At 38.9% G+C, this 23672-nt stretch overlaps 1 protein-coding gene across 2 annotated transcripts in view; it reads left to right on the forward strand.

Moving 5' to 3' along the window:
• The window catches only part of CGNL1 (cingulin like 1), a 53496-nt gene extending 46635 nt beyond the window's left edge, over positions 1–6861 (forward strand). Inside the window, exons 15-19 of one of the 2 annotated variants that reach the window (XM_088519962.1) lie at positions 2655–2738; positions 4237–4361; positions 4899–5007; positions 5782–5945; positions 6548–6861. In XM_088519962.1, coding sequence (XP_088376088.1) covers positions 2655–2738; positions 4237–4361; positions 4899–5007; positions 5782–5945; positions 6548–6689 — 624 coding nt within the window. In that variant the 3' untranslated portion in view covers positions 6690–6861. Of the gene's footprint in view, positions 1–2654; positions 2739–4236; positions 4362–4898; positions 5008–5715; positions 5946–6547 lie in introns of those variants that run through there. The other variant, XM_088519970.1, reaches the window with a different exon arrangement.
• The last annotated feature ends 16811 nt before the right edge of the window (positions 6862–23672 follow it).

Genomic DNA, 23672 nt, shown 5'->3' on the forward strand with positions numbered 1-23672 from the left:
AATATTTTTACTTTCAAAAGAAACATAGTCTTGTGAACCCAAAAGGCAATAGTAAACAATGGTGATAACATCTAAAATATCTCTAGAAATCAAATTACTTTCACTAATAATGAACTCAGCAGCTGCTTCAAGTCCCAAAGCTGGTACAAAGCGCTGTTATGTCTAATAAAGCTTTGTAGAACCTGATACTATTCTTTTTTTAAATGCTCTGCTGTTAGCATTCTTCAGATCCAGCTGTGATAACTGTTGCCCTAAGCTGCACAGTTAGTCTAATCTTTTAACATAATTAGAATATATTATATAGATATATACTAGATATACTAAAGGTAGAATGTGAAGCACAAAACCCTGCATGCTGCCTCCCCAGTGTAGCTGCAGTGAGATGAGTGGAATCTTTCAGAACACTTGGCAGAGAACTGTTTTTTTCCTTTGCACATGTTACTTAACGTCTTTACTAAAGAAAAGTGCAAGGAGATAACAGAAAACAACTTCTCCTCCCCTCCCCCCCTCCCCCAGCAAGATTTGTCACCTGTTGCTTGTCTCTTTTTATGAAATGAGTACATTTTCACCTGAGTACAGGTGAAATGAGTACATTTTCGCTGGCTGATTCTAATCAGTACTTTTTCCCTCTCCCACTGTTTTTCCCCCTCTTTCCCCCCCCCCCCCCGTAAGGTTACATTGTTACTTTTACCCTGAAGTGTCCAACCACAGTAATAGTCATCTTGGAGATAAAATAGTCAATACATCCTTAATTTGAGATCTGAGAAAGGTTGCAGAAATCGCCACAGTCTTTGAGTACAGTTAGAGTAAAATAGAGCTTTAGCGTACAGAGCCACGTTATCATCTATTAAGTAAGTTTCTACATATAACATAAAGCTTTTCTGTAATTCCCAGTTGTATTTTTAATTTTGCCTCAAATTCTGTTTCATTTTTTTCTGTATCTGTTTTAGTGGCTGCATTTATTCATTAAATAATCTTGCAGAAATGTAGCTGCTCCTTCTCTTTCATAAGAGAAAAGCTAGATTGTATTGACAACTCTTAATGATTGTCTGGGGTTGTTTTTGAAACACTTGTGTAAGGTAGATGTGCCTGTGTTGTTAGGAAGTTATTTGATCTGGTAATTGCTCCATTAAGAGTGAGCATAGAAGAATGAAGTGCTTAAGCGATCTCCCAATAAATAACTTTGCTGATGTTTAATTAGTGAACTTAAGGGAAAAGAGAAGTGAGTGTCTTTAAGCTCCTATGTGACAAAGAAAGCTTTTAAGAAACTTAGATGTAGCCAGAACACTTCATGTGCTAATATTTGTAGTCCAGTAATTGATACGACCTTGGTTTTCAGGAATGTCTCCTACCATTCCAGAACCATACTGGGACATAACACGTGCAACCGCATGTGTTACCAACATTGTTTGTATTCATATATTCATTCAAAAGCTGTAGAAAGACTATAAATTACTTCCTTTTAACACATGATTAACTAAAGATATGACTCTTAAGATTATAGTGTGTTTAAAAAAAAAAAAAAAAAAAAAAGCCTGAGGTAAACTAGGTAAACTGCTAAACTGTTATGTATACTCTATCTTCCTGAGCATTACTTTCCTCTCTGTGTTTTTTATTTATTTATTTATTTAATGTGATAATTCCCAATAGCTTTTGAAACACTCTTAATGAGATAAATTTTTAACTTAGAACTATTTAACTGCAAATGTGTTGATGTAAGTGTGTCAGTAATGGCTGTGAAGTAGATTAGAATGCAGTGGCCACTGAAACCCTTCTCAATCATTTTGCAGGTACAGTGGTTGACAAGGCATTTACTAGTGATGCTCATCACAATAAACATTGTGTAGGGAGCAGCAAAAATGCTGTGGTAACATCAGCTGTGTTTGCAGAGGCCTTTGCAAACACTTGAGGGCAACTTCAGTAGCAATAAAGGAAAAGTACTTGGGCATTGCTGACTTTCCTTTAGCCTTAGCAACAACAGCTGCTTAGAGTTTAGCTTGCAACAACTGTTATTAGGCAGTCTAGAGTTTCTCTGTGATCATTGATCATCAGAACTTTTTTTTTTCCTTAATCCCCAGTCAAAACAAATACTGAGATAAACAGAAATTCTGTATTCTATGTTGATTCTGTATTGATCAGGTTGTTTTTTAACATTTTTTTCATGAATATTTTTATTCTTTTTGATACTGAAGATGCAACTGAAATATTTACAGAAACTGTAGCAAAGGTTTAAAAAACACGAGGTACAAAACAAAAAAATGCAGAAGTTGATGCTCTCATAGTGTGGCAAACATGACATTGATCAGTTTTATGGAACAAAATCTTAATAGCTCACATGCATCAGAGCCTACTGGCTCTGATTTACTAGTCCTGAAAGTACCAAAAATGGGTAAATGATCTGCAGTGTTTCTTACAAAGTTATAGGCACTTTTCTGTAGATTCATTTTGTGCTTAATAAAGTGAAACTAGACTAGCTAGCAGCTTAAAGGTAATGGGCCAGTTCTGAGCTTCAGACTCAGGTATGAAGAAAACATCTCTAGAAGGTGTTTGATGTGACATTGTAGAGGTCAGTTCCTTGCTATACATACACAATATCATATAGATAGGATAAGTTAAATCTTTTCTTAGTATTTCTGGCTTTCTTTGTGTAATAGATTGAACAAATGAGAACTGAGCTACTTCAGGAAAGAGCTACAAAGCAAGATTTGGAGTGTGACAAAATTTCATTGGAAAGACAGGTAATTATTGCTACCATACATCAACAAGATGCAGTTTATTGTGTTCATTTTGAACTAAGCTAGAGTATTTGGACTAGAGTATTGAGACACTGTTCCACCAGATTGTCCTTAGGAGTAGATTAACAAAATAAGTATCTTAACATTTATACTCAAAAGAATATTATTTTTACAATATTAGACTCTTAAATTACTACTGCTCTTAGTATTATTTTTTTCTCCTCCATAGCTAGAGATTTATTACAGGTTATATATTTTATATAATAAACATTCAAACTGTACGTACACCTGTTTATACTATCTAGTAAACATTTGTAAAGTAGCAAGTACAGGCATGCTTCTGCTGCGCAAGTTCTGTCTCTACTTTAGAGAATCAAAGACATTAACTGTTACACTGCCTAATTTTGGTTTTGTATCCTTGTTAGTGGAATAAAAATGAGCCATAATACAGAAACTTTAAAAAGACAAATACAGGGGAAAGACTTAAAATCATAAAAAGATATTTGACTAGTTTAGCTACAAACCCACTGACCTCTTCAAGAGGAAGTACCTTTCAAGCTTAATATTTAAGAGTATGCTTGAAGGCAGACCACTATTTCAAGCAATTTCAGTTTTTGTTGAATGTTTTCTTCTGGAGAAGCAAACAAATGAAAAAGCAACATACCTTTGGAAGAAAAGATACAGATTTGGTGGCAAATTATTACTCTGTTGCTTAAGAAGAAATGTGATTCATAAGTTTCAGTGTTTGTGATGGACAGTATGTTAAACACTTTCAAGCTTTTTGTAGTTTTTCTACTCTACAGCAATCTTAGCAAGTGAGCCTTTCTGACAGTCTCAAGAAAAAGAAAAGAAAAAAGCTTGTAAAGGAAACCTAGATAACGAGTTTATTGCAGAAAAATGGGACCAGATATAGAGAGTAACCAGACTTAAGTGGGATCCCATCTTAATTCTTAATTGTTTAAGAAGAAAGAATGCCACCTACTGGTATCTCACGTACATCCTTCTATTTTAGCCCTGACTTTTCTATTGTTTTTTTTTTTTTTTTTTTTTTTTTTTTTTTAACAGTGTTAGAAATCTGAGATATTTGTTTTAAGTTATATAATATAATATATAAGCCTTATTTTCTGTTCTTCATTTAATTTTTTCTTTTCTGAAACTTTATGTTGAAGTCCCTGTTGAAAGACCTGTCTTGCCTAGCTACCTAAAGTGCAAATCTCAGCAAAAAAAAGCCCTGCTTTTACAAATTGTACTTCTTAAAGACAAAAACTTTTTCAAACTGCTTACCTAGTCAGAGTAGCATTGCATACTTAAGAAACAAGAAAAAAATAAAAAACCCTTCAGACAAGTGAGAGTAAAAGCGATATTGAAAACAAGTTGTTTCTTTCTGTCTGCTTATATTATCCGTATGCTAGTGAGTTATATGAGATGGACTTATTTTGTCTTAAGAAAATACCTGTTAACATAAGAGTGTATATGGTAATCATATATGTTCTGACTCTAGAACAAGGACTTGAAGAGCCGAATCCTTCATCTGGAAGGTTCTTACCGATCCAGTAAGGAGGGACTTGTTGCACAAATGGAAGCAAGGATCACAGAGCTAGAAGAACGGCTTGAAAATGAAGAGAGGTAAAACCTAGCTATCTTAAGATCCAAATATTTGAGTTTATATATGTTAATGTGACCTCTTGCTGCTGGTAAGTTTTTAGGCCAATTGATTTTTTTTTTTTTGACAAGCACTGAAATAAGATGGCTACTGTTTCATACAATAAATTATTCATACATTTTAAATACATTTGAATTCATATTTATATTTTTAAAACTGGGCAACAATGTAATGTGCTTACATACCTCATTGTTTTGTCTGGCCATCTGTAACAGCCTTAGAAATACTAACTGTAGTTTAAAGATCCAATTTGCTTATTCATGGTGTACCCTCGGCGAAGTGCCTTCTTTATCTAATGTTTCACTGAAGACAAAAGGTATTCTCCTTACCGGTACATGATTTTGAACAAAACTCTAGTATGTGTTGCATAAAAAAAATGAATAAAGCAGAAGCTATTGGTATTTATTTAAAACTTGAAATACTGTTAAGAATTTTACTTGGAAGGACTGGAAGTATCCTGGTTCATCCTTTTACAAGCCAGTTTGTTTGTTTTATTTCAGAGATAGAGCTAATTTCCAACTAAGTAACCGCAGACTGGAGAGAAAAGTGAAGGAATTAATGTTGCAAGTAGATGATGAACATCTTTCACTGACTGATCAAAAGGACCAGGTAGAGGGAAAGAGTAATATGCAAATATCTGATATTAATCTTACTGCCATAAATCATTATATATTTCAGAATATAGGTAGATACTATTTTTGTTAAGAACTTGGATTTGATGAGATTCTTTATTCCCATTGTCATCAAATTTCTCTGCCTAGGAATAAATTTTATTTGCAAAACTTTGAAAATTAAGCACTTTTCATAAAGAAAATGTGTATTTTTAAAAAACAAAACTAAAAGCAGAAAAGATAAATACATACACCAATAAATAATATATTCTGTCTTGCTATAAAATACTGTTTCAAGAAAGAAGTCATGTACAGTTATTAACTATAGGCTATAAATGTTAGGCGTATATTGGTATTTAATAGCAGTATGCTATGCCATTTTTGGGATCTTTATTGATTCTTTGCTTAAAACATGGATTGTTTCGATATGTGAGTCAAGTAGTTAATATTCTGACTAGAGAATGAATAGTGTTTCATAATGTCTGCTATGGGAACTATCTCTCAAAGTCTTCTGTTTTTTTAATATATATTATAGTCTCTGTCTAGTAAAGTTCTTGCTAGGACACAGTGATATAGTTCCAGACAGTCTTCCATTATTGATAACTTGCTTTCTCCATCACATAATACCAGACTTCTGAATGCTTCTGAAGCAGTTTTGCAGTGTCATGACACTGGCAAAGTTCTGTCTTTATTCTCCCTCTCATAGATGCTGGAAGAATAAAATTCCTTTATTAAAATAGTCCTCTAATCAGCTGACATGTAAATATTTCAGTTGAGTTTGCGTTTGAAAGCAATGAAACGTCAAGTTGAAGAAGCCGAAGAAGAAATAGATAGACTGGAAAGTGCCAAAAAGAAACTCCAGAGAGAATTGGAAGAACAACTGGACATGAATGAACAATTGCAAGGACAGCTCAGTGCTGCGAAAAAGGAATTAAGGTAAGCTGACATGTTGGACCTTACAGTTACTTATCAAATGCTTCAACATTGACCTCTTGCTCCCTCAGTCCATGAGCCAGGAACTTACTCTAAAAAGCTTCAAGTTTGTCATAAGCAGACAGACTTTCAGAGGCAGAGTAGTGAAACTCCTGCAATACCTTTCTCTACAAATATTTGCCAATTGCTTCCTGGATGCACAAACATTCTTTTCAAAATCTCTCTTCTGAGAAATTCAGTGAGTCTGGGATAGAAAACGGAAACAAGTAGTGAGACTCAGCACTTCTTCCTGCTAAAACAGCTCTTTTGTATTTAGCTGCCTTGGCCATCTTTGAACATCTCAGTGTGCAGACTTTACAAATTCCTCTGACTGTGCTCTTAGGTGGAGGTTCTTGAAGATATAAATGATTCGTCCTCATTCCTTCGTATGTGTATTTTGTATAAGATGTAGTCTAAGATAGTTTGACACTATTGGAGGACAAGTTTCTTTTATGTCCTTCAAAAATGCAGATGCTGCTTGTCAAAATTGAGCTTTGCATAATTATTCCACATGTAGATGTTCGGTTTTAATACCGCATACGTATGTATTTTTTGTGTTTTACTAGACGGAAGAAATCACCAAGTAAAGTGTTGACTGATTTTGATGATGATGATGATGATGATGATGAATTCAGCACGGATGGAGATAGTCTTTGTGAAACACCTTCAGGAAATAACATGTCAAAAGATGATGACACAAAAATCTAAATAAATATTGAATCTGTGATTCCTTGAAAGTACTGGAAGAATACCCTGAATTGCCAAGACTGGATATTCTAAAAGCCAAATGACACAAAGGAATATAAGAGCTGAGAATATAATGTTTCCATCCATTCTGTGCCATTTTCTTGCTTGGATCTTCTGTTTGCTGTAGAAAACAGGGTTGTATTATGAAGCGTGGATATACATATACACCTATAAACATAGAGATAACATTTCACGTTGGTAGTACAATTTATCTAAAATCCTGTTTAAGTGAAAAGCCATCTGAAAGTAATTCAGAACTAGTTTGTAGTTCTTAAAAGATTTTCTCTAAAATTAAGGAAGCCACAGAGGATTATTTAATAATTATAAGTAAGGGGAAATTATGTATAGAATGTAAATATTTTAAAACCGATGGTTTTATGACTACTTTAGTACAAGTTTGTAAAGTTTCAAATATTATATAAATCAATTCCACATGTAAAGTACATAAATTTATAATGAATGTTATATTTTAGTTTTAACTAAGAGAAAAACAACAACAAAACGAATACTTTCACATTTCCGGAGCCAAGAAGTATGTTCCAATTTTAAAGTCAGTTTTATTGTATGTATTCAGCATATTACTAGAGATCAAATGCCAGCGTGCAGAATTAGATCTCGAAGTTCCGATACTACCTGTTGACTTTAGGGGGACCATCAGGTGCGCATGATAAGTGAGCCTTGTCTATAATTTTGTTACAATCTCTTCTTTCAGAAGCTTTCTGTTTTTAATAGGGTAGGGTGAGAATGAGGTGAGTTACTACCAGGCATCTTTCGTTTCCCAAAGTGGGCTCTGTACTGCCGGGTGCACAGTTCTGTAGGCTTGCTCAGCTGCAGGCATCGGGACAGGTTTATCTTATCTTTAGGGAATCCCAGCCTATCCAGTAAAATGTGTGGCATTACAAGTACATGCCTAAATGTGTTCATTAATTGATCCTGAAAAGTTAAGCACCTGGCAAGAAATTGCACCAATTTCAGGAAATACAGAGCCTGTAATCATTTTATTTTCTTTTTTCCCCTAATTTGTTCTTTAGCATCTGTTTGAGAGGTCTTGCAGTGTATGATGATATATGCAGATATATATTAAGTGTTGCAATTTATAGCAGTATCTGCATTTTGGGATATCCATCCTGTGAAAAAAACTGTAGGGAAAATAAAGAGCAGCCTTGTAGGATTTATTTTAAATGCATTTTCTGTTTTATTGAAGGAAAAAAAAAAGTGTCATTTATATTACACAGACAGTTTTGCTCTTATGCAAATCTAGAATCTTAAGGAAAGTGCACTACTCCATAATTTTGACAATACGCCTTAGGAGAGTCCTGTCTGATTATTAGCATTTCTTTCCAGTTTCACTTCAATGGAGTATTTCTCCATTGAATGAACCAAATAATAGTTTAATGGAATTGTAAAAATACTTTAACCCGGAGTTGCTGGGAGCTTCCATTACTCGCTCATAGGCAACTACTCAAGGATAAATTTAACAGGCCTGAAAATGAGGCTGAGACGTGGGTAATGCACAAGTGCTGACAATGGCAGTTCTCATATGATTATATGGAATGAAACTACTGCCTGCAGGATCAGAAATCTACTCATGCATAGTAAAGTACAGACTCTTTTGCCATATAATTCTCTTCAACATGATTTTGATGAATTGAAATAAATGAGAAATAATATGAACTGCATAGATGTAATAACCCGTCTCTGAATCTTGTTCCTCTTCTCAGGCATAGAGCAGGTTACTATTTTGTGGAGGTAGCTTTACCGCTTTGACAACGTATAACCAGTCCTTCCTCCAGAAAGATCTGCACTATACTGTACTGACAATCATGTAACGTACTGTGATTTATTTTTTGCTTCATGTATGTGTTATTTTAGGCTTGACTTTAAAGAACTGATTCTAATTTTTGTTCTGTTACAGCATTCTGTCCTAATGTTCCTGGATGACTATTATTTCAAACCACTGGGAGAAATTTTCTAAATATTGCAGCTACCTCCAGTTACAGTAAACTGTAAAAGATAAAATTCACTTAAAATAAAATGTCAGCCAGCTCTTTCAGTTCTGCGTTTTATGGTCCATTTACCTTGCTCTGATGCTTGAACTTCATAGGGAAATGCTTGTGTGTAAGATATAACAGGAAAATATTTATCCAGGAAATATTAATACAGTAAGCAAGTTTTCTGCATTTTATTCCTTTTGGATAGCTGCTTTTCTTGTTACTTATAAAGTATGTGCAACGTGTAGAAGACTCCTTTTCTCATTTGAACTTAGGATAAAATACAAGGGCTCCTGCATTGCTGTCATGCTCTTGAGAGATTGCTGTGAACTGTTAGTGGGAGAAATCCTGCCTGTTAGACTCCCCGTCTTCGTCAAATGTCTGTTCATTTAGACTTGAGAATGGTATTTCCTCTTCAGAATTGTCAGTTGTGTGATCAAAATCATAGAAATTCTTAAGATATTGAAAAGCCCATTTTGATTCATTCACAGAACAATCTGTAGCTCTGGTTTGATATGAGATATGGAGAGGCCAGTTGGTTTTTTCCATGTGCTACTATGTCCATTACTGCATTTAAGCAGGTATGAAGATGACAGTTATTTTTTCTGTGTGTTGGAATATCCCTTACTGCACTTAAGCATTTTAGGTAATATGACATGAGAACAAAGAGAAAATATATCTCAGTGATACTTGTATGTTTGTAGAAGAAATTGTCTAGGACCTCATTTACTAGTGTTTAAATCTAGTAAAAAATCTTAAAAAAACAATGGCCACCTGGGTGCTGAGAAATACTAGCTTCCAAAATTTTTCAGTACAAAGTGTCAGGTGTCTCAGGTGCTCTTTGCCAAAGGCTGGGTCACTGGGAGAGCATCAGTAAATTAGACTCTCCTACATCAGTACAAGTTGATGCTCCTTTACAGGTTAGTACCAATGAAGCACATACCTCAGTAGGAATATTATGCTTTATATAAGAGGCAACATTCAGTCATTCCTCCATAACTAATAACAATTTGCTGTTTTATTCAGATCCTGAAATCCTGTGTTATTAGCAGAAAAACAGGCAAGAAAAAAAATATATGTAAGCACAGGTCGGTGACGAAAGGTTACACTCTCCAATTCAGCAATAAAGAAAATTGTAGGAACAGTGCTGTGCGAGTGCAGAGGAGGGGACTCCTTACAGGTAACTTCTTTGAGATTTTTCTATGCTTTCTGTGCATTTCTCCTGCTGTGGTAGAATGGGCTTTGTGAACAATACTTTATATGCTAGATTACTAGCTGTTTTCACTAGTGTTAAGTATATCACGGAGTCCTTTTATTTCGATTACAATCCAGCTAGGATGAAACCCAGGAAAGGGTTGATGTAGGATAAGGGAGAAAACGTGGGAAAAAAGATAAGGAGGCATCCAGCTCTGGTTGAACAGATTTTGTTCTTCCATCTGTCCTCCTTAAAGAGCTTGGCACAGAATGTCCCTTAAGCCACCTTAAATCTACAGAAATCTAACCAGGGCTGGGGTGAATGTAAGATTTCCTTCCAGAGAAACACTGTGAAGGTTCAAGATAAGGATGGGAGGGAACATGCTGCAGTAGCAGGAGTGGGTCGAGCTGTGCCTGTACCTAGGGAGTGCCCGTGGCCTGTGTGCCTCTACTGCGAAGATCTTGAGTCCAGCTGAGACAAACCATGGAGGTGAAAACAGCGCAGCTCGTGTTTCTGTGGCTGCACGGGGCGTGCAGGCCGCTGCCCTGCATGTCCTTGTGTAGTGTGGGAGAGGAAGCTACTGTTTGGAACTGGTCTCTGTGCCAGAGATGAGCTGTGCTTTTTTAGAAGGCACTTCCACTGTGCCCATGAGAAATGAGCTGTTGACCAAATGTTCACCCCTCCAACCCACAAAGTTGACTGTCTATCCTCAGCTCAGCCTGGCCCTTGTTTTCCTGTAAGATAACGCTCAAGACCTTGAATTTGACTTGCTGGGGCTGCCAGCATTTTTCTGGTGTGTGATTCTGTATTAGAGGTGAGATTAAGGTTGATTTTGATGTTGTTTCTCATGTCTTTTGGTTCAAGTAGAACAAATATTAATAAAAAATAGCTCAGATCTGCATATCAAGCAGCCCAAGTGCAAGCATGTGCAAGCACAAACAGCTGGGTTTGCACTTCTGGAAGTGCTGTATCAGGGTTTAGAGCCTGCCCGAAAATATAGTCCCATTAATTCAGAACTGATACACCAAATTCTGTAGCTACGGTCATGCTGAGGGCACTGTAAATGCTTACTAACAAAGAGTTCATTAAGAGCTTCATCTGTGTCCTGACGTTTTCACAGGTATCTTCTGTGTAGAAGAGGTTTTTGATTCAGTGTCCCAAGTTTCCCCACCATTTGTCTTTTAAACACTAGAAGCTGAAAAGAAGCTGAATTGTATAAAGAAGATGAGGTAGTCTGAAAGTGGAGCTCTGGGAGTCAGGAGAATGCTAATATCTATTCGTTTGGGCAGCTGGTTCACTCTTTGACTTCCTTGTGCTTTGTTAGCATGCCTAGAAAACAGATCACAAAACTAGACCTCCTTGAAAACTTGATACTGTATCTAGTTTGAAATTTTTTGGTTAAAAATATAAGGAGAAAATATCAAGAATATGATTTTTTTCAGCAGATGTGTTCTCTGCCAGTGCTGCGTTCAGCCTTTCACCCTGCAAATGGTTCTGTGCTGCACCGTTTTCCAGACTTTTCCAGGGAGTCATCTTACCTGCTGTGCATCTGAGATTCTGGTGTGCTGACTGTGCAGTAAGCAAGCTCTGCACAGTGTCTTTGCTGCAGAACCACTGCTTTAAGGCTAGATCGCATTGCTTTGAGAAGGGGGAGCTTTGTTTTTTCTTGAGTAAGAATTACAAATTGTTTATTGTGTTACAGCAGAACATCTGTGCAAAGAGGAAGGAAAAATTATATCAAGTCCAACAGGACTATATAAAAGCTGTAACACCAGCCAAACAAAGCAAGGAAAGACCTTGAATAGGGCCGTGGTGCGTACTTTAAACACAGCTCACTGTGCCTTGCTTTTTCAAGACATACTGGGTGTGGTAGCCATTTATTTTAAAAAGAAGATCAAAATTAAAATCCAGATCAAAGTGTATGTCCAAATTATGGCTTTCTTGAGCAGTACGGAAAGTCACAAACTTGGAAGACTGCGGTTTGTGGTGTTAGGTGGTGTGACACTCCATAAGGATAAGTATCTGTTAGTGTTTCCAGGGGCAGCCTCAGCTCTTTGTGGAGCACAAAGGAGAACAAACTCCTTCAGCCATGTGAGATATTTCATCCAGGACCTTTGCAAGTTCTGAGCAAAAAGAACATGGTCCAGATGTGTCCTGGACATCACTAATTGAACTATCCTAATAAGTTTCAGGTACAGAAGGGCTTGGGCAGTGTGCAGGTTCACAAATGCAGCACGAAAGTTGCAGAAAACCAAGGCCCATGAGTGCTGCAGTGTGTGTACCTGCCTGCTGGATGCCACTGGTGACCTGAACAACTCCAGTGTAAGCACCTGAACAAGGTGCCCCCTGGTAGAGCATCTGTATTCACCTAGAGCGATTTTACTGTAAAGCTTCCCAGGGCTGTTTACAGCAAAGGTGTCTGCTTACAGCTCTACAGCTGCTCATGTAGAGCTGTAAGCAGACGCCTTTGCTGGAAACAAAGCATGAGCAGTTGCCTATGAACAGCACGTCCATAGGTGTCAGTGTGCTGCCACTGTGGGAAGAAACAGCAGCGTCCTCAGTGAAGTCAGGCCTGTGCCAAGTCCACCATGGGCACGTGGAACGAGCAACTCCTGCATAGAGCAGGTCTCTGCATGGGGCAGTTCACTGTATTTCCTATGCCTGCCAGGCCTGCCTTGTCTTGGGCTGCTTCAGTTCTGATACCACAGACTCTCTTTTGTCCTCAGGAATATAAAGATTCTAGCCAGCCACAATGAGTGTTGCTGTAGCAGAGATACCCGCTGCACTGCATTCATGATTTTGATCTGTTTCAGATTGCCAAAGGTGAAATGAAAGAGCCATGTATCTCAGCGGAAAGGAAGGAACAAGAGGGCAGGGGCTGGTGGCTAGTTGTGGCCTGCTGGCCCATGGCACAGAGTGCAGCACAGCCTGTGCAGCAGGTCATGAGCTGGGATGAGCAGGAGTACCAAGGGTGGCCGTGGCTATCCCGATGGCTCTTGAGTCACTCTGGCAGGTCCTCCTGCAAATATAAGTCATGGACTCGTGGGTCTGTCTTAACATGTCCTAAACTACATTTCATCATGTAGTGCCCTTGGTAAATTTTGGGTGTGCATTTGCCAAAATGTAAGATTTTGTTGCAGAGAACCTCAGACTTGAATCTGTGAAGCAGGTGATTGCTTGTTGTAGGGGGACAGTAAATCACCTGCTGGCCCTACTGCCTTGTTTTGTTCTTGGCACCCTTCAATATTGTGAGGATTGTGAAATTTATCCCCTCACACTGCTAAGGAGCCAGGAGTTCTGCTCTGCTGTCACTGCACCCTCCCTGCAGATCTGCTGACTTAAGTTAACTGTGCCCAAAAATACAGCTTTTGTCTTGCTTTCCCAGGCAGCAACTGGTGTGGAGCCAATCATGATGCTCCCTCTGTAGAGAGGATGCATATAAACCAACCTTGAAAATGTGCCTGACAAGCCAAAGGGTATCTCAAGGCTTGGGAACTTGAGATTGAGTTCTTGCCACAGCGCAGTTTTTCTTCCAAGAAGGGGGAAATTTTTTAATCTTTCTCAGGTTTCAATTCCCCTGCAATGAACTACAATACAGAACAAAGCCAGGTTGCCATTCTTGGAAGTGTGTATTCTCAGAAAGTGTTTTGCACCTAAAAAAAAAAAAAATACAGAACAGAAAAAAAAAAAGTACAGAACCACAGTCAAAACAGCACTCGGGATGTTATAGCACATTAAGTTATTAATGTAAGAACGTGTATGATGGTTCTGTATAAAAATGTTGCAGTTATTGGAAGTTCTCTTCTCAAAAGTAGTATTACTTAACCAGAAGAGGTTCACAGGAGGAGGAGAGCAATCCTGAGTCTAGAGAAATTAATCTGAAGAGCTACTGGAAATACTGAGGTTATTTAGGAGATTATTTGATGTGACAGAAAGGCCAATATTTACTTTTTTTTTTTTTTTCCCTCCCCCCTGTCTGTTAATGGTGTGACAAGGAGACAATCATCAAAAAAGAGCAAGGAAAATAAAAATTGGTGTTTTTTCATGCAACACCAATAGACTATGGAACTTACTGATGCTGCTGATGGCAAGGGTTTAACAAGATCAAAAGTCCCATGGCTGATAAGAACACATTATTCATGAGAATGTGTTAACAGGGTCGACTAAGTGTACAATTCAGGAGCTAAGCCAGTTTCTAGATCACATGTGGCTACAGAAACAACGGAATTTAAATTGTATCTACATCACAGGGTAAGTTAGCACATTAAATTGTATCTACATCACAGGGTAAGTTAGCACATTATAACCAGTGTGCTGCTGCAGCCAAACTACTGCTACGACCCAGACAAGCTATCTTAAAGGTAGCTAAGAAATCTGGCCTCTATCCTGCAGCTATTTCTGGTATTGCCAGACAAAGTACAATCTAACCACAGACTGAAATCTTACCAGAGAGTTCGATGGAATCTGTGGAAACTACATCAGTCGCTTGTGGTATTAATAGAAAATCACAAAACAACATCAGCCACACAAGGTTAAAAAGTGAAAGTTTTGTATATGTTCTGTAACTACAAGGAAACGATGTCAGCAGTGCTATTTTAGCAACATGGAGACAGATTCTAGATAATCTTAGAGCTACGTGATCAACAGTATGCCCTCAAGAAATCCATGGAAGCGGACCAATAGTAAGTATGCAAAAAATAGTTTATTTCCGGTGTCTTTAGTGCAGGTGTGTGTGTACATGGCTGACGTGCACTGCAGAAACGCATCTCAGAGATGGGGCAGTTAACATCAGATTCTCATCAGGGTAAAATTCTCAGCCAAAGAGTCAAATGTGTGTTTCGGTTGGTTATTTTCCTAGACCATTGACATCAACGAATCACCACTGCATTGAAATTATTCTAAATTTAGGGAGAGAGCCCTGTTATGAAGAAAAGGCATAGCATTAAAACAGGAAAATTTGGCCCACTGTGTTAGGACCCAAGAAAGGGTTCTTGTTACACTTACTTTCTCATGTGGTTTCTGCCCACATTGAAAACTGCTACCTCCCGTAAGCCAAGGAATGGAAAGCAAGTTTCTGTGGAAAAAATCTCCAGCATTGTCTTTTTAAGGATGGGCGGCTTATCTATTTGTGCTGTGTCCTACAGAGCTGCTTGGCAGGTGCGATTCCGGAGGGTATTTCAGCCCTTTCATCCAATATTAAATTCTGTAGAATCTTTTTTGCAAAAAGATTGCTCTCTTCCAAAAAGAGACCCAAAGAGTTCTGCTGTCTCTCAGCAGAACTGCAAACATGCAGGGTAGCACCGCAGGCCCTAGAGACCCCATACTGCCCATGGTCTGTGGGAAGTGGGAATTTCACTGAGCCCCCTCCTTAAGAACTTGATAGCCTTTCTGCAGTTGGAATATGTTGGGGTGTTTTTCATGGTGATGATTTAACAAAAGTACATGGTGTGCCATGGGACAGCTGATTGAAGTGCTTGTTATTACCCCAAATTGTTTACTGAAATAAACAAGGTTAGGAAATGAAACAACCACCAAGTGCCTTCTTACACATCCAGTGGATGCAACTAAATTATTATAGATTCTATCCAGCTTTTGTAGTAATCACTGGAAATTCTATTACTAATTCCAGTGGAAACAGGATTGGCCCTTGGGGTTTTATGTTAGTGCATTGGTAAATATGCACTATGAAAGGTAGGAATATAGAAATTTCCAGGATGGGACAGGCTGATGGTCTAGCATCCTGTTTTCAACCATGGCCAACTCCCAGTGCCTCACAGGAAGGCAAATCCCCTCCCCTCCTTCCCCTATAATGTCCCATGTCGCAGGAGACTGTTGACAGTCTCTTGCTAATCATTGCTAACCATCTGTGTAAACATGATCGATAACTCGAGAGCTGACTCATGCTTTTGTCCGATCCAGACCCGATCCTTGTATGTATGTATCTCGTTCTTGAGTACTAGCAGCTTCTTTGTACAAGGACCTATAGCAGCAATGGATCTCTAGGTTAATTATAAAAAGCAATAAATTATTTCGTTTGTACTACTTTAATTCTATTAACCCACATTAATATCCAGAGCACCATGATTAACTAACTTCTCAATTTTTACCAGGCAGATGCCAGTAAAAACAACAGAATTAGCACAATTGTCTCAATCATATTTTGTGTTTTCCTGTTCTTGTTCTGTGTTGCTGCAGTGAGGACAACAGAGCATCCAACCTGGTTGGTTCTGAACATTGGTTGCTCTACGCATCTCTCCCAGTCTGTTTACCTGCTTATACTGTAACATTGCAGTTCTAAAATTAGTAAGACCAAGTTGTACTAATTAAAAGGAATTACTTAATCTTTGAGTGTATTTTGAGTCTATAAAACTGCTATCAGCATTATACGCACTTAATACTGTACATCAGCATAAATGCACACTTATATGCGTATTTAAAAAAGAATGCTTGTGCTTTATACTAAATCTTAGACAAAGGTAAAGTGGAAGGAACGTTGCTTGAAGAAGTTGCACCTTGGGAAAAATACAACATCCCTAGAAGGCTGGCTTTCTGTGCTGAAATACTTAACACAAAAACCTATAATGTAGAAGATTTTAGAGGCATCCCTTGAGATAGGCCATTTCTGTTTCCTCTGACAGAAGGTGAGATTCTGCCCAAGAAAACCAGAGTCTGTGTCCTACTAGGCCAGCTGAAGGAGGCCTGGCAGAATTGCTTGTATTATTCAGTGCAGCTGCCCTGGTAGCTTGTCAAGCCCTCTGTAACTCCTCTGGAAGATTTCCAGAAGTGGGAATGGTGCCCTATTAACCTATAATAAATAAGCTCCTCAAAGAAGTAATTTGAATAGGCCAGAAGTGCAGCAAAATGCCTGAGCATGGTGAAGTTACGGTAGAAGGGAGAAAGCATAACAGTTAATGATTTGGGGAAATTCAATTTTCTGCTTGAAACTAAAGATGTTCCTCTGTTAATCTATATCTGCAAAACTAAATATATGTTACAAAAATTAATTCAGGGAGCTGAAGACTTCATGAACAGACTTGGTTTGAAATGTTTTTACAGAGGCATAGTGGAAGCACTAAAGACAGGAAGGGCCTCCTTTGGAGCCTGCAGAGCCTATCATAAGACAGAGCCACTGTCTGCGCTCTGCTTTCTGGTTGTTTGTGTTGTATTTACCTTAGATCTGAGTAGTTACTAGAGAGTAAATTTTATACATACTTTGAAAAACAGAGAAAGCAGAAAAATGTTGTCGATACCTGTGCCTTTTCAATCTCTTGATTGGCTTTGGAAGGAAATGGATTTAGGGAAAAGTCAAAATCCAACTACTACTTATTGTTCTGTTTCCCTCAGGAGAGAGAATCCTGATTGGATTAGTTCTACTGTTGAAACAGTCTAATTTCAGAATAGCAACTATAATTTCTGAATAATGAGCAGTCTTTCAAACTGACTTATTTCCTTTTATAGACCAGCTTATGTCACCCAAGAGGTACTCTTATTTACGCAAACCACAGGTTTATCTGGATTTTGCATTATCCTTAGGCTCATGGAACATCAGGAAATCCTGCTGTACTGGTGCAAGTCACTGATGTTGGTTTGATCCATTTTGAAATATTTCTTTCTTTAAAGTGGTTTCTCAGAATCTTTCAAATCTCTTGCTTTGCGATCAGGACCAAGAATGATGCTGCTGTCAGCTGTACTCCTGCTAACTAATTGTATGATGCATCACGCACTGTGAAGGAAAAACATACTCCTTGTAGTCAAAGAGGACTGAAGGATGACACAGTGGAAGCCTTGGGAGTGGCTATTCAGATTCAAAGGTATGGTGCGTGACCAAGTATTGAAGTGGCTAGGTGTGTGAATCTATTTCCTTCCTAGGCCTAGATCTCTTGTTAGAGGGGCATTTCTCTAACTAATATTTAGTCACTCTAATTGAGCTCTCAGTAAGTGCACATAGCTATTTAGTACTCCCTAAATTCATCCTGAAATCATCCATAGGTAAACTGCTCACCTAGTAACTTCCATAACAGTATAACTGTGTTGCTAATGGTGGGGTGTGCCTGTTTTCTACTCAGCTACCCACCTTGACCAGCTCAACTACATGGCATGGCCAAGTCACACCCCTGGGTGAACAATGCTGCTGTTCCTGCAGTGCACTATTTTTATGTGATACTATGCTGAACTGTCCTTCTGCTTGTGTAGTGTGGACTGACTAAAACAAATCCTGTTGCTGAAGAGTGAAAAACAGGCTTCTATCATTGCACCTGTGCCTTCAGCTATGTTGCTATGAGTTGTGGCCAGTTGCTAACTGACTGGGAGACATGAGTGAAGAAGAAGGGAGATGAATCAATGAGTGGTGCTTCTCTGCTCAGTCAGAACTGGAGCAAAGCCCCATGCGCTTCAACAAAATCAGAAGGAATGCAGTATAACATCATGAGAATTTGTGGCTGAAAAAGAATGGTGCTTTTTCATTCACATATAGTCATATGAATGATAAAGGAAACTGTCTTATATTTGTATATTTTATATATATCTATCTACTTAGCTAACATTCGATTTTAGTAAAATCCAGGCTTTTGTTTTAACAGAACAAAAAGCCTGCTACAATTGTATAAACAACCTGATTTACAGACATGCCCAATCAAAAGCCTTCCCAAGTAAAGCTAAAAACATCTCCTTTTTTCCTTTTTTTTTTTCTCCTGATAAACATGCCCATTCTTGGGTTTTGCATCCTCCTTTAAAATCTTAGCTATAATATTTCTTGCACTGTAAATTACTTATTAACACTCTGATTCTGCAAATCTCAGTGAAAGATGTGCTCAGACATACACACAAACACATGAAGGTGCATGGTAGAATCCTGTTCCTATTATTATTATTAACTAATTTGCTTCACTGTATTACTCTACTCAACCAGATATGGTTTGAGTACTAACCCACTCAGTTTTCTCCTTTCTGTCTCTTCCACAGGAAGTAATAGTGTGTATTACACTGTATTTTTTCTCTACTCTTTTGAGACTTTATTGGTTTATGTTTATGAAGTACTTTGAGGACCTCAATTGTATGTACTCTGTGTACATACAGTTGGACTGTATGTATAAAGTAGCACAACTATTACAAGCAGAAAACATTAAAAGAAAACTGTGCTGTTGCAATGATACTACTATGATCTACTATCTATGATACTACTTCACCAGCACAAATTGAATTGAGCTGTTATTACAGATGACTCTGGCAATTTCTTTTTCAGATAAATTCAGCCATAACTGAAATCATCACATGTAGTGGGTTCTGAGAAGTTTGAAAATGTAAATATATATATTGTGTTTGAAATTCCTGGTGAGAAAAATCCTAACTTTAGATTCGTTATGTGAGATCAACAGGAGAGGCTCTGAGTTTCCCCAGGAATCCTGCATTGAGCTATGTAATGAGAGTGTTAAATGACAGTAAACAGTTAATGTCAATAGGTCTGTGAAGTGATATGATGCTTTTAACTTAACAAAGCTGGACTTACAGCTACATATTATGCTTCTTCAAAAGGCTAACTGTAAACTGGACTAGCTCCAAACATAGCAAAGATGTGTTTGCCAGTGCAAGATTAAAATACTACCCTAGACAAGAACTGTGCAATATAATAATATATTGTTTGGTGTATTTATTGCCTATAAGGATACCTATGGCTAGTGAATTTAGGGCTTAGTCTTGGGATTCCTATCCCCTAGAGTGGTTGTATTACTATAAAAATGCCAACATATCCTGGCCGTAATGCCTGAAAAAGAGAACTTGAGTTGTACGCGATATGTAGGTTAAGTGCGTGTCTATAAAACACAACAGCGCAGGATAGCAGAAAAAAAAAAAAGTTTGAGGGAAAATATGTGATGAAGCCCAAAGGTTTTACTGGGTGTGTATCTGAAATAGTTTACATGCATCTGTCCACTGGACAATCTCTGCTATAAATGGGTTTCATGCCTTCGGGATGATGAAGGCAGAACAGTTTCTAATCTCTCTGGAAAGTGAAGGCTATTAGAAGTTAATTATAACTCTCCATTTTTGTAGCAATACAAATGGGACTTTATAACCTCAATGACCACAGGTGTGAGTTCTCACTCCTTTTGTAATTCTGCAATTACTCCTAAATCCCACAGGATTAATATTCCAGATGAGAGGGTGGGACTTTGCTCTTTCCCTGGACTCTTGTCAGCAGTTAGCCTGAAAATGGAGGGGAGAGTTGATGAAGAGTATTTGGCTTTTTAACAAGCCTATATTTTGGCACTTCGTTAAGGTAAGCTCAAGCTGTCCGCTCTCGCCAGACTCTGGCTATGATTTGCTGTTCTGGGAGGGGAGACCTACTTTCTACTAAATGTAGTGGATGCACAGTTGCTTATCTTGGGACCAGGGACATTTTATATACAGGCCTGTTAATTCCATGACAGCCTGTTTTATATCCTCCACAGCATAATTATCTTTGATTTCTCTGAAAAAGAAAAAAAAAAAATGTTACGGGGCCAGGGAAGTGTGTAAAAAATGAAGAAATGAAGAAGTTGCCTATGCTTCAAAATTGCTGCAGGTTGTTTGTAATTGCATTAGCTGTTTCACAACTATTGCCCTAGATACTCACACTGTAGTGTCATCTTGTAATTAACCTACTCTGCCTTTGGATCATTGCATCCACAAAGCACTGGCAGGTTTTGGACTAAGAGCTCAGCAGTCTGGTCAGATATCCTTCAGTACACTGAGCTGCCACCTCACTGTCTATAGACTGGGAGCAGTCTGAGTGACTGTAGGTACCTTCTGTGGAATTGTAGAAGTTGGAGGATAGGTGGTTTTAGTCCAGCTAATTCCCAGGCGTTGCTTTGCTTTCCAGTCTCCCAGCCCATCCCTGTAAGGCAGTGCCAAGTTCAAAGTACAGTCAGAGAGCCAGATGAAAGGAGCACAGTCAGGTGCAACAACTTTGCAGGGACCAAGAGCTGTGAATTGTGGCAAATCTTTACAATAGACTATAAAATAGCATGGGAAACAGAGAGGTAAGGCCACAAGTTCAGGCTAATGCAAACAGTCTGAAGCCCAGCAGAGTTCTCTCCCCAGTCACTTGGCGAGTGAGAGAGGGGAGTGACTATGGATTGTCACTTCCTGGCAGTTGGAGGTGAAGGAGAGCAGCAAAGACAGTAATGAACCACAGTCAGAAATACACACGTTGCTTGCCGTGGGCAAGGACAGCGCTGTGCATCAGAGCTCCTGGCTGTGTGGAGAAGAACTGTTGCTTGTCAGAAGCCTCCTGTCACCATCACAGCTATTGGCAGAGAGCCAGTCATGCTGGAGCTGAAAAAATAAGTGTCAGAGGTAACATTGCAAGAAAGCAAACTTATGTCCTGGGACCTCCTGAGCCAGTAGTAGCAGCCACATCCTTTATAGTCCTCTCTTTCTTCCATGAGTTCATCCAACTGTTTTTTGCGAGCATATATATTTTTGATACTCAGAGTACTTTGTGCCAATAGGTTCTATAATTTAATTTTGCATTTTATAAAAACTACTTCCTTCTATTTGATTTTTAATGAGCTGCCCAGGAAGTTCCCTTCAAATCCATTGTTCTCAAGGGTGGGAAATGAATAGCTTTTCTCTGTTCCCCTCTGTGTACCACCCCCTATCCTTTGCTCCCATTTCCCCACTGTTGCCTCTCATCTAAACTGAAGATCCCAAATCTGTTTATCCTGCCTTCATCCAAAAATAGTCCCAACCTTTGAGCTTCATTGTATCCTTTTTTGTATATTTTTGGTAAATCTTAAAGTTTTTTTTTCTATCTGAAGAAACCATTACAGCTCCATTCACAATCTCTGCAGTGTATTGGATGTTTTGGAGAAAAAGAAAGTTATTAATCGAAGTGTTATCTTTACGCAAAGAATGGTATTTCTCTATTATCTCCGTTTCTTTTCTACAGGTTCATCTCAGCCGTGGCAGAGCTTAGATATAATAAGGCATATTTTCAAGTGTTCATTATGCACATAGGACCACATGGTCTTCAGCAGATCTGAGGAGACTGCAGGTGAGCACATGGGATACACAGCCAGCTTGTGATGGGGAAAGAAAACTAAGACTCCGCACTTCTGAAGTTTGCTAAACCCGCCAGAAGGGATGGAGATAGTTTATATGATTTATCCAGAAATTCAAACCCTAAGTATACTTGTAGGCTGTTCTTTCTTGGAGATTTTTACTTTGAAGGTATGCCTAAAACCAGAAAATAGTCCTGTTCAAAAAGGTATTGGTAAATTGGCAAAACATTGACTCTTTTCCAAGAAATGGGGAAGCCTACTAGAAACAGAAAACTAGGAAAACTACATTGTTTTTGTGTTGTCTGTGGACCAGCCTTTTCTTTTTCCATCCCAATGTGGTAGGTATAAAAAATCCTCCTATCAAGATCCTCCTGATGTAGACCTTGCAAATTTTCCTGGAGATCCTATGATGGTATCTCACTCTCCGACAGTGCAGCTGGCAGTCCCTTCCCTCAGGATAATATCATAGTCTCTGCACTTGTTCTTAGCATAGCAGTTCTGCCTGTGCCTTGCAGGGACTAGGCAGCTCAGTGTATCATGGCTTTCCCCAAAGGGGAATGAAGTCCTCAAGGCATTACTTCTCACTAACCAGGAGACTCTTACAGGTATGTGAGCTCCCTTCCCAGAGAAAACCTCAGCAGCCACCACCTGGCTACCTGCTGGTACTGGGATGGATACATTGCGGTTGACCAGAGTGCCTGGGAACAAGCAACCACCAGTGCCATGGGACAGACCAGAAGGTAAGTAACATACCTGGGAACTAGCACATCCCTGTTGTTGGAGATAACAAGCCACTTCAAACCCACTTGGAAAGCAGGAACATTGCCAGGAGTTAAGGTAGTAGATGACTTATATGAAAATGTGACTGTGGGCACACAAAACAGCCCATAAAACTTGCAGCCAGTCTTGAGGTCAGAGAAATCCAAATAGAGGTGCTAGGTCTATCTTATTTGCTGTGGGCTATTAAATTCCTCCAGTGGAGAAGAGACCAGTAGCAGAGAGAAAACAGAAAAGATGGTGAATACTAAATGCAGACCCTTTTTTCCCCTCTTATGGACTCGGACAACGCTTTCATCCTCTCTTCCTTGGATCTGTGCCATGTTGCTGGCTCTGTATTTTGCCCTAGGGACAGGGAACTGAAAGGCGGAAATGACAGACACTTTGTACGCAGGGGATGAGGCCCCAGTGCTGCAGTGCCATTTCCACTTTTCCACTGCAAATTACTTCCTTCTTTTCAACATTCTCCAAATCAGGAAACAACATATAACCACAGCAGTGTGATCGCTGACATCATAACAGGCAAGGACATAGCTGTATAGCCATAGCTGTAATTACATTGTGGCAGGATAATCTGGCTCAAAATGCTGATACATACCTTTGTTCTATTATTTTTTTTACACAAAAGATCTCCTTGGTCCTAAGCTCTTTGGTTTCCAATGAGTGTATTGCTCATGACGGTCAAGAGAAACACAGCCAGACATGGTGTGTGCATACCCAGAACTGTGTAAACAGTGTATGGTCAGGGGATCCCCACGCCACATGCAGGAGGAGCTGTCACCTGTGCTGCCCAGTTCCAGACCTGCCAGTAAGAGCACTTGCTTGAGTGCCAGTTGATGCTGGGGCACACAACCCACCTGCTGGGGCACCCTAGCACCAAGGCGGTCACACATGCACTGGGCTGCACTGCTCTGTGCAGCCTTGCTCTGCCAAGGCTGTTGGG

Source organism: Tinamus guttatus, unplaced genomic scaffold (genome assembly GCF_059628265.1).
Source record: "Tinamus guttatus ecotype Peru unplaced genomic scaffold, ASM5962826v1 Tinamus_guttatus_pri_ptg000004l, whole genome shotgun sequence".
In the NCBI taxonomy this organism is placed as follows: Eukaryota; Metazoa; Chordata; class Aves; order Tinamiformes; family Tinamidae; genus Tinamus; species Tinamus guttatus.